The sequence below is a fragment of the Callithrix jacchus genome, chromosome 1 (genome assembly GCF_049354715.1).
Source record: "Callithrix jacchus isolate 240 chromosome 1, calJac240_pri, whole genome shotgun sequence".
Lineage (NCBI taxonomy): Eukaryota > Metazoa > Chordata > Mammalia > Primates > Cebidae > Callithrix > Callithrix jacchus.
Window position 1 is genome coordinate 185,470,344 of NC_133502.1, and position 13,248 is coordinate 185,483,591.

General features: G+C 60.1%; 1 protein-coding gene across 5 annotated transcripts; it reads right to left on the reverse strand.

The window, feature by feature from the left end:
* Positions 1–493: 493 nt before the first annotated feature.
* ENTPD2 (ectonucleoside triphosphate diphosphohydrolase 2) lies at positions 494–7,375 on the reverse strand. 5 transcript variants are annotated; one of them, XM_035263984.3, is made up of 10 exons: positions 7,003–7,375; positions 6,341–6,472; positions 4,759–4,876; positions 4,027–4,177; positions 3,747–3,906; positions 3,438–3,665; positions 2,822–3,076; positions 2,623–2,742; positions 1,727–1,861; positions 494–1,633 (listed from the first exon to the last, which is right to left on the reverse strand). In XM_035263984.3, the coding sequence occupies exons 2-10, from the start codon at positions 6,455–6,457 to the stop codon at positions 1,430–1,432; spliced, it is 1,488 nt and encodes a 495-aa protein (XP_035119875.1). In that variant the 5' UTR covers positions 6,458–6,472; positions 7,003–7,375; the 3' UTR covers positions 494–1,429. The 5 variants fall into 5 exon arrangements, with proteins under 5 accessions (XP_035119875.1, XP_035119867.1, XP_009004176.1 ...); XM_035263976.3 differs by lacking the exon at positions 7,003–7,375 and adding an exon at positions 6,861–6,951; XM_009005928.4 differs by lacking the exon at positions 7,003–7,375 and having other exon boundaries at positions 3,438–3,587; positions 6,341–6,509.
* Between the last annotated feature and the right edge of the window lie 5,873 nt (positions 7,376–13,248).

Consider the following 13,248-nt stretch of genomic DNA (forward strand, 5'->3'; position numbering starts at 1 on the left):
AGGCTCCACAGCCAGGTTCTGTACAAGAGTCCTGCCTCTGTGGGAGGGGCCCTGGGACCCTCCTGGTGCTGACCTCAGCTCCCACCACTACACCACCTCCTGATGAGGGCCTGCCCTCCCTTCAGTCTCTACCAGCACTGACTGCCCCTGGGCCCTACCCTAACCCCAGGCCTGCTGGACCAGGACCCAACCTCCAGGCTGGGCTAGGTCACCAGCGCAGATCTGGATGTGATGGTTTTGGGGAACTCTGTTGGCCAGCGAAGCCTTAAGGGCACAGGAACGCTCCCTTGGGTCAGCCCTCCTGCAACTGCTCTAGGCCGTCACGGCACAGCAGGGGAACAGCCAGTGGCCCAGGCCTGGCTCCAGAGTGGAAGGCAGGAGGGAGAGCTGGTGTCCACCCTCGAGATGGGGGCAGGCCTGTGCACCGGCACAGCGGGAAGTCGGGGCACAGGCAGCAGCAAGGACGCCCTTCCCGCACATATGCTCCTTTCACTTCTCTGGGAAAAATTTTTTATTAGAAAATTTCACAAGTAGGTGCTGGGCTGGCTGCCAGCCCGTGGGCTGTGACCCTCCCAACTACAGACCCAGACTCTTCAGAAGGAACCTCTGAAGGCCCTGATTCTCAGAACCAAGGCCCCACTCCTCGGAGACCCAGCCCTGAGGAAGAGGAGGAGAAGCATGGGGCCTGGAGTGACACCCAGGCTGAATCAGGCTGGAGGGGCCCGAGGAGCTGGATTGAGCTCTCTGCCCACCAGGACCCCTGTGGGTATGGGCACCTGAGTCTCAATTCCCATTTCCCAGGCTGCCCAAGGGGCAGAGACACTGTGAGTGGGTGGAGGAATAGAGAATAAGTGATGGAGGGAGGAGGGGTGGGGGATAGGGGGTGGGAGGAGGGGTGGGGGATAGAGGGGTGGGGGATGGAGGGGAGGGGAGGGGTGGGGGTTAGAGGGGTGGGGATAGAGGGATGGGGGATGAAGAAAAGGGGTGGGGGATAGAGGGGTGGGGATAGAGGGATGGGGAATGGAAGGGAGAGGAGGGGCAGAAGATAGGGGGGCGGGGATAGAGGAATGGGGATAGAGGTGGGAGATGGAGGGGAGGGAAGAGGTGGGGGATAGATGGTGGGGGAGGGGTTAGGGATAGAGTAGTGGGAGGAGGGGTGGGGAATAGAGGGTGGGGGAAGGGTAGGGGATAGAGGGTGGGGAAGGGGTGGGGGATAAAGGGGTGGGAGGAGGGGTAGGGAATAGAGGGGTGGCAGATGGAGGGGAGGGGTGGGGATAGAGGGGTGGGGGGAGGATGCTGGTTACAGGGGTCAGTGGAGGGGTGGGGGTGGGAGGAGGAATGGGTGGAGAGGTGGGGGTACAGGGGTGGGCAGGAGGGGGTACGGGGTGGAGATACAGCGGAGGGATGGGGCAGCTGCCCCCGCTGGCCGCTAAATGGTGCTCGGCAGCTTAGCGGAGTGCACCTGCCGCAGCAGCAGGACAAGCGAAGCCAGGAGCGCAGAGGCGAAGATCAGCAGGAGGACAACCCAGGAGCTGAAGTCTGTGCCCTTGCGCAGCCCCGGCGGGTCGGCGGGGATCAGGTTGGTCAGGTTCAGCATGTAGCCTAGCGCCCAGCCCACCGCCGTGTCCGCGGCCTGCGGCGAAGGGCGTGACCTCAGCTCCCGCGAGGCCCCGCCCCACGACTGGCCCCACCCTCCCCGCCCCACGACTGGCCCCGCCCCACCCACCTGCTTCTGGAAGGTCACGCTGCCAAAGGTGCGCTCATTGAAGCCGTAGCCGCGACTCAGCAACTGCTGCACAAACATGGCCCCGGCGCAGTAGTCGGCCAGGTGGGCTCGTTGCCCTGGCACTCGAGCCTGCAGCTGGGGCGTGGGCGGGACACCATTAGGCAGGCGACGAGCAGGAGGTCTCGGCCCCACGGGGAGAGGTGGCCGGGTTGCTGCATTCCTCCCCAGCTAGAGAGCACCACCTGGGCTCCGACACGCGTGGCCAGACGGAGCCCAACGGGCAACCCTGCAGGGCCCCCTTCTATCCCTCCCCAGCCAACGCCCCTGCCTGGAAGGCCAGTGACTGGGGACAGCAGGGACGGCAGCCAGGGAGCAGGGGGCAGCAACACCTTGGTGTGTGGCCAGGGAAACAGGACGAACCCCAGGCCTGAGTCTGCCCACTGGCTCACCACCCTTCCCCACCTCCCCCACCCTAGTCTGAGACTAGGCTCTGGGAGAACGGGATGGGGCCTTGCTCACCACCCCAGTCCTGGGACCACTGGCGCGTTTCTTTTGGAGTCTCCACTGGGCACACTCCCTGCGCCCAACCCCGCTTCTGTTTTCCCTTGCGTAGCACCATGGAGGGATGAGTGGCAGAAACCAGAAACCTGAGCACTGAGCGGTCTCCCCTCTGCCCTCCAGGTCTGGTATGAGGGTCAGGCCTGGGGAAGCTTCTCCAGCCCACCATCTAGTTCACAGCCTCTTGGCCACAGCCCCACCACCTCTGGAGTTGGTGTAATGCCTGCCACTGCCCCCCACTGCAGTGGGCTCTCCGAGAGGCCTGTACACGCAGGGCTGGGGAGGCATGTGGAGGCCAAGCCCTTCCGCAAGGCCCTGGAGGAGGGGAGCAGGCTCACCTGGGCCCAGGTCTGGTTGCAGACATTCACCGAGGCTGCCTCCAGCTGCTGCAGAGTGGCCACAGGCAGCCCCATCGAAGTCCGCAAGAAGTCCACAGTGTAGAAGAAGGCAGAGAAGGCCTGTAAGGCGGCACAGTCACACCGTGACCGGACCCAGCTGCTCAGGGCACCTGCCGCCACCCCTGTCTGCCCTACTCACGATAAAGTTTCCAGCCACTGGGGGCTGGAAGACCCCATTGAAAGAGCATCGGGAGAAGGGGCAGGAGGAGAAGCTGAAGAGCCCAGAAACCAGATCTCGGCAGAGGTGGGGGTCACTGCTCCCTGACAGGCTGACCCTGGTGCTGCTGTTGAAAGCCCCGGGCCGCTGGGCCTCGGTGCAGGGCGACTGGTACACATCCCCGAGCAGCACTTGGGTGGAGAAGCCCCTTGGCCAGCAGGGATGGAAGCCGTGGGTCTGGAGGGATCGTCAGCGTGACCAGGTGGCACCATTGCCACTCCAGAGGACCAGCCGGATGAACCTCCCCCAGGTCTCAGTCTGGCAGCCTCACTTGGGTGCCCAGGGGCAATCCATGGCTCCCCACTGCCTGCTTGACAGAGCCCAACTCCCCAACCAGGCTCCCTCTGAGAGCCACCCCAGCCCTCCCCTCTCCAGGCCCAGCCGGGCCACCGGGCCTTTGCTCAGGCTCTGGCCCTCCCAACTGACTTTCCAGCCAGTTACAGCCCAGCCTGGAGAAGCCCTCCAAAGCTCGGCGGCTGTCCAGGCTCTGCCATAGGAGGGCACTGTGCAGTGCAGGCCAGCCAGGGTGGAGGGGCACCTGGAGGGCGCTGGCAAGCAGCCTCCAGAGGACCTGGTCGCGGCCATAGCACAGGAAGCTGTGGGTGTAGACTCGGTAGCTCTGGCCGTAGAGGCGCAGCTGGACCTCGTTGGCACTGTCCTCCGCTGGACCGGTCGTCTCAAAGGTGATCTGGGTGGAGGCACCCCCCAGGTCCATGGCCCCCAGCGTCCCCCTCCGTGGCCGGAACCACCGGCCCACCCAGCCATACTGTGGAGAGGGGAGTATGGGGTCACCCAGGCGACAAGGGCGCCCACGCCCCCTGGCTCTTCGGCTGGCTGCCAGGCCCACCTTGATGAAGTTCTCCAGCAGGTAGTTGGCAGTCACCCAGCCGAACACGCCCTCGTCCTGGCCAGAGAGTATGCGGGCACCACGGAAGTCAAAGGGGTACTGGGTCAGCGTGTGTGTCACTGCTGCGAGCACACTAGCCGAGGCCTCTGGGTTGGTTAGGCTGTAAAACACAGAGAACTCCAAGAGGACTCCTCCCCAGGTGGCTGGCCATGAGCCTGCGGCAGGGGTGATCGGGGTCTGCCCCAGAGGAGAAGGGCTGTCAGGGGACAGGCACACTCACTTGAGCAGGCGCATACCCGCTGTGGCTCCCAGGTAGAGGGGCGTGCCTGCATGTCTCTCTTTAGGCACGTCCCGAAGCGCCTGTTCAAGGCATTCAACCAGACTCTGGCCGGCCCCAGGAGGGTTGTCTGCATAGCTGGAGATGCCCCCACCTAGAGAGAGGCAGAGAGATGAGTCCGTGCCTCACAGATAACCCCTAGGTGGGCCACCGGCCAGGAGAGTAAGGGTGGGGGTGGGGGGGCTTGGGTTCTAGGCCAGGTGGCACACCTTCCCAGCTTAAGCCCCCAGAAACTCCCAGCTTGGAGACAAAGGGGCCCAGGTGCCACCCAGAGACCGAAGCTGTGCCCGCTGAGTGGGTATGGGTGCAGGTGCTACAACAAAGCCCTGGGCATCGTCGACCGAGGTCCACCTCCTGGGGCCTGCCTGGGTGTGCCCACTAGGCCCCCAGACCTCCACCTGCTCCATCTGGGACATAGAAGCCAGTATTGGGCCAGGCAAGGCCCAAACCTCCCACCTGCCACCTCTGCTTCCTTTCCAGAATGCAAACCATTCCTACCCGATCCAGGAGCAAAGCACCCAGCCTCTCTGTTTCCAGGGCTTCTGCCTGGAATGAGCCCCACCCCACACTAAGCAGAAGGCGCTAAGTGCTTGGACCTGCACTGGCTAAGGCTGGAGGGGGCCCCAGGGACCTTGCGGTGAGTGGGTGTCCTGGCTAGGGCATGCCGGGCCTCACCTGGAACATCGCAAGAGCTGTGCTGGCCCACGATGCCTGTGTCATTCTCCTTGTCTGCCGGCCACTTGTAGACAAACATGGACGTGTGTGAAGAGCCAGCGTCCAGGACGATACCATACTGGGGGAGGGGAGGGAGTCGGCCTGGGGTGTCCGGGGGTTCTGAAGGCCATACTGTTTGGTGCCTCCAGCTTGCCACTCCCCCCCCCCCCAGTCATGTGCCAAGCCTCGTGCTGAAGCTCAGAGGGGACCAAGACAGCCATGGCTGGAAGGAGAACAGGGCGGCGGGTGAATCTTCACTCCTGACTGCCTGCAGCCAGCATGCCAGGCTCAGGGCAACAGCATTCCTGGCAAGGGCAGACTGAGGGACTGAGCCAGGGACAAGGGCCCCCACGGGCTTTTCCCTCGGGGCACAAGGAGGTCCCCAGATTCAAGGGGAGGAAGCTCTGCTGCAGGAGGAACCCCTAGAGCCACTCTTTCTTCCTCCCCCTCTCCTTCCTTCCCTCTCTTTTTCCTTCTCCTCTGACCACAGCCCAACCTGAGGATTCGAGAAGCAGGGCCCCAGGGGAAGAAGGCCAAGCTGAGGCTGGCCGTGGGCCTCAGAGCAAGGCCATCCCTGTTGAAAACACGGTCTCCAAGCCAGGGCCAGAGAGAGGTGGTCCTGCCTTGCTGGGGGCTCTGGGTGGGCCTTCCTGCAGACCTGGGCAGCATGAGCTTGTAGACACCCCTTTCCAGCTCCTGCCCCAGCGTCCTGGATCCACCTGGAAAGTTGGGGACCAATCTCCCAGGCCCGGGTGCCAATTCCAGCCTTCGAGAGGGCTGCACCAGTCCACACCAGTCCACCCAGACTAAGAGCCTCCCCAGAGCCCGGAGCGTCAACAGGCCAGCATGTCCACTGCCACCCAGCGGTGCTGCAGGGCCACAGAGCTCTCAGCTTCTGAATCCCCTTTGGATTTGGGGGGCTCGGCTCCACCTTACTCCCTACAAGCCCAGTAAAGGGTTAAAGTGGCCGTCAGGAGGACCTGCCAGAGTGGAATCTGGGCTAGCCTGCTCCAACCCTTTGCGGACCCGCCAGGGCCGCTCCAGTCAAGGCCTCCTCTCTGGGCCGCCCTCGTGTCCGGAGGGGGCCCTGGGCCCTAGGACTTGTTGATTCTCGTCTGGGCTGAACACCACGCACCCTCAGGGCGGCGGCCCAGGGTAGAAGTGGCTCGGGGCGCCCCTGGGGGCCCGCACAGGGCTGAGGGTGGCATCCGGCAGCACCCAGGGGGCATCCCCGGGCTGCGTCCTGCGAGCAGGGACACAGCACCTGGGCCGCATTGACCGGCTCGGCGGCCGGCGCGGAATTCCCGGGACTTGGTCCTCCAGCACCTCGTCGCCGTGGAAGCGCCACCGCCGTCCGGGGTTCCCGGTCCAGGAGCGCAGGGCGCGGGACCGGGGACCCCACCCAGCCCGTCAGAAGCAGAGCGCGGTGAGGGTCTCGGGCTGAGCCTGCTCGGGCTCCCAGCCGCGCCCCCCCACCTCGCGGCTCCCCGGCCCGGCCCGGCCCGCAGCTCCCCGGACCTGCGCTGGGTGCCCCGGCGCGCACCTTGAGGGCGGGCGGCTCCCGGACGTCGCGGGTGGAGACGCACAGTAGCAGGAGACCGGCGAGGCCGGCGGCGGCCAGCAGCAGCGGCGGCAGCAGTGACAGCACCTTCCCGGCCATGGGCGCGCGGGAGGACTACGCGTGGACCGGGAGACCGCGGAGAGCCGAAACCGGAGGCGGCGGGGCCGCGGGACCGCGGGGTAGGGGGCGAGGGGCGGGGCGGTGGTCAGCCACGCCCGCCTCCGGCCACGCCCACGGCGGGCGGTTCCGCCCCCGCGCCCGGCTCCCGGGTCTGTGGCCCACCTTCCCCCTTCTAGGCCACCCTGCAAGGGGCTTCCCCGTGGAGGCAGCAGACCTGGCGCGGGGTGGGCGGGGCGACTGGTTCCGAGGGTCCTGCCCTGAGAACCGCGCCTGTTCCTGGCCTGGCCTGGGAGGGGACCAGCTGGCGGGAATGAGGCGCCGGCAGCCGCGGGAGCCAGGCGGGGCCCAGGCCGGGGCTCAGGAGGAAACGGTGGGGCAGTACCTGCTTTGGAGCGAAGCCCCGAGCCCGACCCCCAGGGCGGGTAAGGACCGAGCAGGCCTGCGGAAGCCTCTGAGCCAGCGCGGGGACTCTCAGCTGACCCAGGCCGCACCCACGCTTGAGGCCCGAGTCAGATCCTCCTCACCTGGGCGCTGTGCTGAGGCGAAGGTGAGGGCGCAGCTGCGGGAAGGGCAGGGACGGCCGGGTTCACACCGAGCGAGACAGAGAAGGAAGCAGCGCAGATGGGGCAAATGTCCCTTCCTCCCGGCCCAGGTCTCCCAGTGCCTGCTGTCCTGAGGCCCGCAGACGCTTCCCCAGGACGGGAGCCGGAGGAGCCTCTCCACGGCCCGGAAGACAAGAAAGAGGGACCCCAGGCCAGCAGAGTTGGGGTGCGGGGCAGCAACGGCTGGGGCAGGTGAAGCGCAGGTGGCCCTAGACCCGAGCCCTGCCCCTCCGCCCCGGGACACGGCTGGCTTTTCTCGGCGCTGCCTCCACGGGCCCTGCATCCCAGCCCGGCCAGGGGACGCCCCCTTTGCGCCTGCTGCAAAGTGGAAATTCCTTTCCCAACAATTCCAGTCACACAGCGTTAGGGGCCACGAGGCCAGACCACCTGGGAGTTCGGGCTGCTGGGGCCCACAGGGCAGCCTCCTGGGACAGGGTCCAGACCATGCCCGCCTTCTGGAACAGGCGTTGACAATTGTGCTGGGATTCCCACTGGGGGTGAGGATCTGCCGTCACAGGCCCAGCAAAGGCGTCTTTTTTCTAGCTCAGGACCCCAAAGGGAGGGGTGGGAGCCCTGGGTAGCAGCATCGCTGCCTCCCAGCCTCATAGCCCAGCCTGGTGGGGCCCAGCAAACAAGTCTCCGGGTGTGGCTGGTGCGGAGCTCCAGGCCTCAGGCCCTGTTTTCCCACGCTGACCCCAGGCCTTTCTTCTACCCTGAAAGCCCAGAGGAGAGAGAGGCACGCACAGTGCACATCATGCCTGAAAAGGGAAGAACAAAGGCAGCCCAGAGGCAGGGGCTGTGCCCCCCACTGCCCTGCCGGTGCCCCTGGCACCCCCATGCCCTGCCAGGCCCAGCGGGGCTTCCTGGTGTTCTGGACTGTCTTTCATGGACAAAAAGCCCAGGCCAGGGAGCAGGAGCCCTGCCAGGCCCGAGAGGATGGGGAGGGAGAGGGAGGCCTGGACTCTGCCCTGGGGACACAGGCTCATGGCTGAGTGCCCAGCTTTGCCTGCGGAGTGAGAGAGGCAGGGAGCCCAGAGGGGCCAGGACAGAGGAAGAGGTTGAGTTCTCTCAGAGTGAGGGTGGGGGAACACCCTTTCCTGGCATGGACTCGGAGCCTCTGGAAGGCGGACCTGGGGTAGCGTCAGATAGAAGCTGGCAGGAGCAAAAGGGGTGGAGGGGGCTCTGGGTGGGGCAGCCCCCAGCCTCTGGGACCCTCTCAGGGGTGGGGGCTCCAGATGTCCTGCACATGGCCTGGCCCAGGATGCGCTGGAAAAATGTGGACGCAGAGAGGTTTGGGGGGAACCTCCAGGAGGGTCCTCAGAGCCTCCCTCCCACACAGGACTCAGACCTCCCAGGGCCTTCACCGAGGCCTGCTGAGATCTTGGCTGCCTTGCTTGCCTCAGTCTCCCCATCAGAAGCTTGTGCTGTGTGGCTTGTGCCTGTAATCCTGGATGGAAGCAGCACAGATGTTTCCTTTGGGAGGCTGAAGCAAGGTCGGGAGTTCCAGACCAGCCTGGCAAACATGGTGAAACCCCATCTCTACATAAATACAAAAATTAGCCAGGAGTGGTGACGAGCACCTGTAATCCCAGCTACTCAGGAGGTGAGGCAGGAGAATCCCTTGAACCCAGGAGATGGAGGTTGCAGCAAGCCAGGAGGTCACTGCACTCCAGCCTGGGCGACAGAACGGGACTCCGTCTCAAAAGAAGCTTGCGCTGTGGCTGAAACACCTTAATTGTGAAAGGCCTTTTACTCATTGCTTCCTTTTTCACGTACTCATTAAGTCATTCAACAAACGCTTGCTGAGTACCGCCTGAGGGCCAAAAGCCATATCAGCCTCCACTGGCGTGGGGAGAGCAGACTTTGCAGAGGCCCCCGAGAGGCAGGGAAGCTCTTGCTGTCCCGTTGGAGGTGGGAGACACACAAAATGGGCGGCAGGACCCTATCAGTGGTATCTGAGGTGCTGGATGTGCTTTGCTTCTTTCATCACATTCCGAGTTTGGGATTCACCCTGTAGACACTGAAAGGTGTGGCTTGTTTGTTTCGTGCTCTGTTCCGTCCTGTGAGTGAGAACATGAGGATGGCGTGTTGCTGCAGCTACTGAACGCAGTGTCTGCTTTCGGCTGTGCTGAGATTGCTGCTCTGCACATGTGCACTCTTTTTTTTAAATGGAGTCTCTCTCGCCCAGGCTGGAGTTCAGTGGCACGATCCCGGCTCACTGCAACCTCTGTCTCCTGGGTTCAAGTGATTCTCCTGCCTCAGCCTTCCAAGTAGCTCAGATTACAGGCAGAGAGGTTCAGGGAGAACCCCCGGGAGGGTCCTCAGAGCCTCAGCACAGCCCACAACCACACCTGACTAATTTTGTATTTTTAGTAGAGACAAGGTTTCACCATGTTAGCCAGGCTGGTGTCAAACTCCTGACCTCAGGTGATGCCTCAGCCTCCCAAAGTGCTGGGATTTCAGGCGTGAGCCACGGCGCCCGGCCACACATGTGCAGTCTTGTGAGCACTTCTCTGTCCCAGAACAGAGTTGCTGGTTGTAATTCGAGTGTGTGTTCAGCTTCTCCAGCGAGTGCCAAGTTATTTTCTGAATGATGGCTCCAGCTGCGCCGTGAGCGTGACGATTTTGGCTGCTCCACATCTTCATCAGCATCTGGTGTTGTGCAACGTTGGGATTTCGGGGAAGCTGCTGAGGGCGAAACAGTGTCTCATTGAGACTTTAATATGCGTTTCCCCTGTTCCCAAAGAGAGGGGGCGTCTCATGGTGTCTCTGGCGAAGCCACGCTCCACGGCTCCTGTCCACTGGCTGGGGTTGCTTGCCTTGCTCCTGCTGACTTGCAGACGCCCTTGTGTCTTGAACCCGGTCCTGCGGCCGTTAAATTGTGAAAGTTCTCCTTGCTCCTCTGGGGTTACGTCTGAGTAATCTGCTATGAGATCATCAAGATACTCTCCCCTCATGCTTCCTGAAGGCTTTCTGGTTTTGCTGATCACAGCTTCGATCCTCCTGGAGGTGGTGTTTATGTGCAGGATGTGAGGAAAGGCTCCGGCTCACCTTTTCCCATGTGCAGAACCAGCTGTCCCAGCGCCACTTGTCACATGGCCCCCTGTGCGGTGTCTACGCAGCCTCCCACCCCACCCGGGCCAGCTGCAGCACAGGGCTCTGTTTGGGGTCTCTCTTCATTAGCTGAGCACCCTCCACCGCTCAGACCTCCTCTCCAGAGCCTTCCAGCATGGCTTGACCTCCGGGAAGAGGGACGACGCCTTCAGTCCATTCCTCCACGGGGCTGTTCTGTGTCCTTTGCTTGACCATGGAAATTTTATTTAATTTTTATTTATCTTTTGAGATGGATTCTCACTCTATTGCCAAGGCTGGAGTGCAGTGGTGGGATCTCGGCTCACTGCAACCTCTGCCTTCCAGATTCAAGCAATTCTCCTGCCTCAGCTTCCCAAGTAGCTGGGACTACAGGTGCACGCCACCACACCTGGTTAATTTTTGTATTTTTAGTAGAGATGATTTTGCCATATTAGTCAGGCTGTTCTTGAAATCCTGACCTCACGTTATCTACTCACCTGCCTCAGCCTCCCAAAGTGCCAGGATTACAGGCATGAGCCACGGTGCCAAGCCCCATGGAAATTTTAGAACCAGGTTCTCCCATCTCCTTTATTTTACTTTCTTTCTTTCTTTATTTTGAGACAGACTCTTACTCTGTTGCCCAGGCTGGAGTGCAGTGGCGCAATCTTGGCTCACTGCACCTCTGCCTCCTGGGTTCAAGTGATTCTCCTGTCTCAGCCTCTTGAGTAGCTGGGACTACAGGCGTGAGCCACCACACTCAGCTAATTTTTGTATTTTTAGTAGAGACAGAGTTTCGGCATGTTGGCCAGGCTGATCTTGAACTCCTGACCTCAACGGATCCACCTGCCTTGGCCTCCTGAAGTGCTGGGATGATAGGTGTGCCACCAAAACCAGCCTCCTGTCTCCTTTTATTAGAGATGGGGGCCTCACTATGTTGCCCAGGCTGGTCTTGAATTCCTAGCTTCAAGCAATCCTCCAGCCTCAGCCTCCTGAGTAGCTGGGAACTGATCCTTATGGTTTATTTGAATAAACACTGAAATTGATCCTTCTAGTCTTAAGATTTGAGAAAGTGACATTTGTCCTAATTGAGTTCCTTTCTCAGGAAACCAACCATCAGTGCTCGAAGATAGAACGGAAGAGCTAAAACTCACTCATCACAGTATCTGGACAATGAGAAGCCAGGCCCCCCATCCCTCCCACCCCCATCAAGATTGCCTGACCAACCACCAGCTTCCTGTTGACCAGCTCCTTCCCCAGCTGCCCTGATTCCTGTTTTCTCACACCTGGTTACATTGCTTCCCTGCTCTGTAAACCCCTCATTTTAGTCAGTCAGGGAGATGCATTTGAGACTGAGTGTGCATCTCCTCATTTAAAATGTTCTTTTAGAATCAGCTTAACTTCTGCAGCACGTGTGGCCATTTCCCTCTTTTTTATTCCTGATACCAATTATTTGTGCCTTATCTCATTTTCTTGATTAATTCTAACCAGATGTTTTGTGTACTTTTTCTCAACCAAGTTTCTGTAATGTTTGTTTCCTATTTTACTAAATTTACCTTTTTTTTTTAAAGATGAGATTTCACCATGTTGGTCAGGCTGGTCTCCAACTCCTGACCTCAGGTGATCCGCCCGCCTTGGCCTCCCAAAGTGCTGGGGTTACAGGTGTGCACCACCGTGCCCAGTTTTTTGTTTTGTTTTGAGAGAGACTCTTGCTCTGTCATCCAGGCTGGACTACAGTGGCGTGATCTCGGCTCACTGCAACCTCCACCTCCCAGGTTAAAGTAATTCTCCTGCCTCAGCCTCCCAAGTAGCTGAGACTACAGGTGTGTGCCACCACGCCTGGCTTAGAGACAGGGTTTCACCTTGTTAGCCAGGATGGTCTCATCTCCTGACCTCATTATCCACCCACCTCGGCCTCCCAAAGTGCTGGGATTATGGGCGGCTCCCTCTTACCTTCATCCATAGCCCTCTGCCCCTCATTCCCATTTCCCATCTCCTCTCTCTCTGCGCTATGTTCTGGATGATATTTCCTAAACTCTCTTTCTTCTTTCTTTCTTTCTTTCTCTTTCTTTCTTTCTTTCTTTCTTTCTTTCTTTTTCTTTCTTTCTTTCTTTTTAATAAAGATGGGGTTTCATCATGATGGCCAGGCTGGTCTTGAACTCCTGACCTGAGGTGATCCACCCACCTCGGCTCCCAAAGTGCTAGGATTACAGGCGTGAGCCACCGCGCCCAGCCTCCTAAACTCTTTCAATTCTCTCTCTTTTTTTTTAAAAGAGATGGGGTCTTGCTTTGTTACCCAGGCTGGCTGGAGTGCAGTGGCACAATCATAGCTCACTGCAGCCTCAACCTCCTGGGCTCACATGATGCCCCCCAGGGGCTGGGACCACAGATTCACCAGTGTGGGGAGAAAGTCGCCCAGGTGCCAAGGCAAGAGACTGAAGGCACAGTCTATCCCAGAATCATAAATAACTGATTGCTTACTTTTAGCATTGATGCCAAATATGTTTAGAAACAATCATAATCAGTTACATAATCAATCTTATTAAACCATTATTAATCTTTAGTATTATAGCATAAAGACATTCTAGTCTTATGGTATAGAAACAACCAGATGAAATATAATTAGGAACTGAAGGGACATTGTGAGGAGTGATCAGGAGACAAGAGTGAGAGCCTTGCAGTAGCGCCAGCACCTGGGGAGGTGCCCGTTACTTAGCAGGCAGGCCTTGGGGTAACGCCAGTGCCTGGGAAGGCACCCGTTACTTAGCAGTCACTTAGCAGGCCGTGAAGGGGAGTTTCCCTTTCACTGGGGGAGTTCAGAGAACACACTACTCTACTCCGCTCTTGAGGAAGGCCTGACACTAGACAGGCTGGCGCGGACATCCAGGGGCTTAAACACCTCTCCGTGGTGCTATGTTCTGATGGTCACCATCCTCATCCACTTTCAGGTTTCGCTTTCCCACCTGGCTCTCCTTTTCAGTTCTTAGAAGTGGTAAGAAGTAAGAGCAGGAGAATCCTAAAAGCCTTTAACCTAGCTGGGTGCGGTGGCTCACGCCTGTAATCCCAGCACTTTGGGAGGCCGAGGCGGGGGGATCAGGA

Coding starts and splice junctions, on each gene's coding strand:
- ENTPD2 (XM_035263984.3), bottom strand. CDS start 6,457: ATGGCCGGGAAGGTGCTGTCACTGCTGCCGCCGCTGCTGCTGGCCGCC. Junction 3,666..3,746: donor TGCTGGAGAACTTCATCAAG/GTGGGCCTGGCA, acceptor CCCTCTCCACAG/TATGGCTGGGTGGGCCGGTG. Junction 1,862..2,622: donor GCAACCAGACCTGGGCCCAG/GTGAGCCTGCTC, acceptor CCCACGCCCCAG/CTGCAGGCTCGAGTGCCAGG.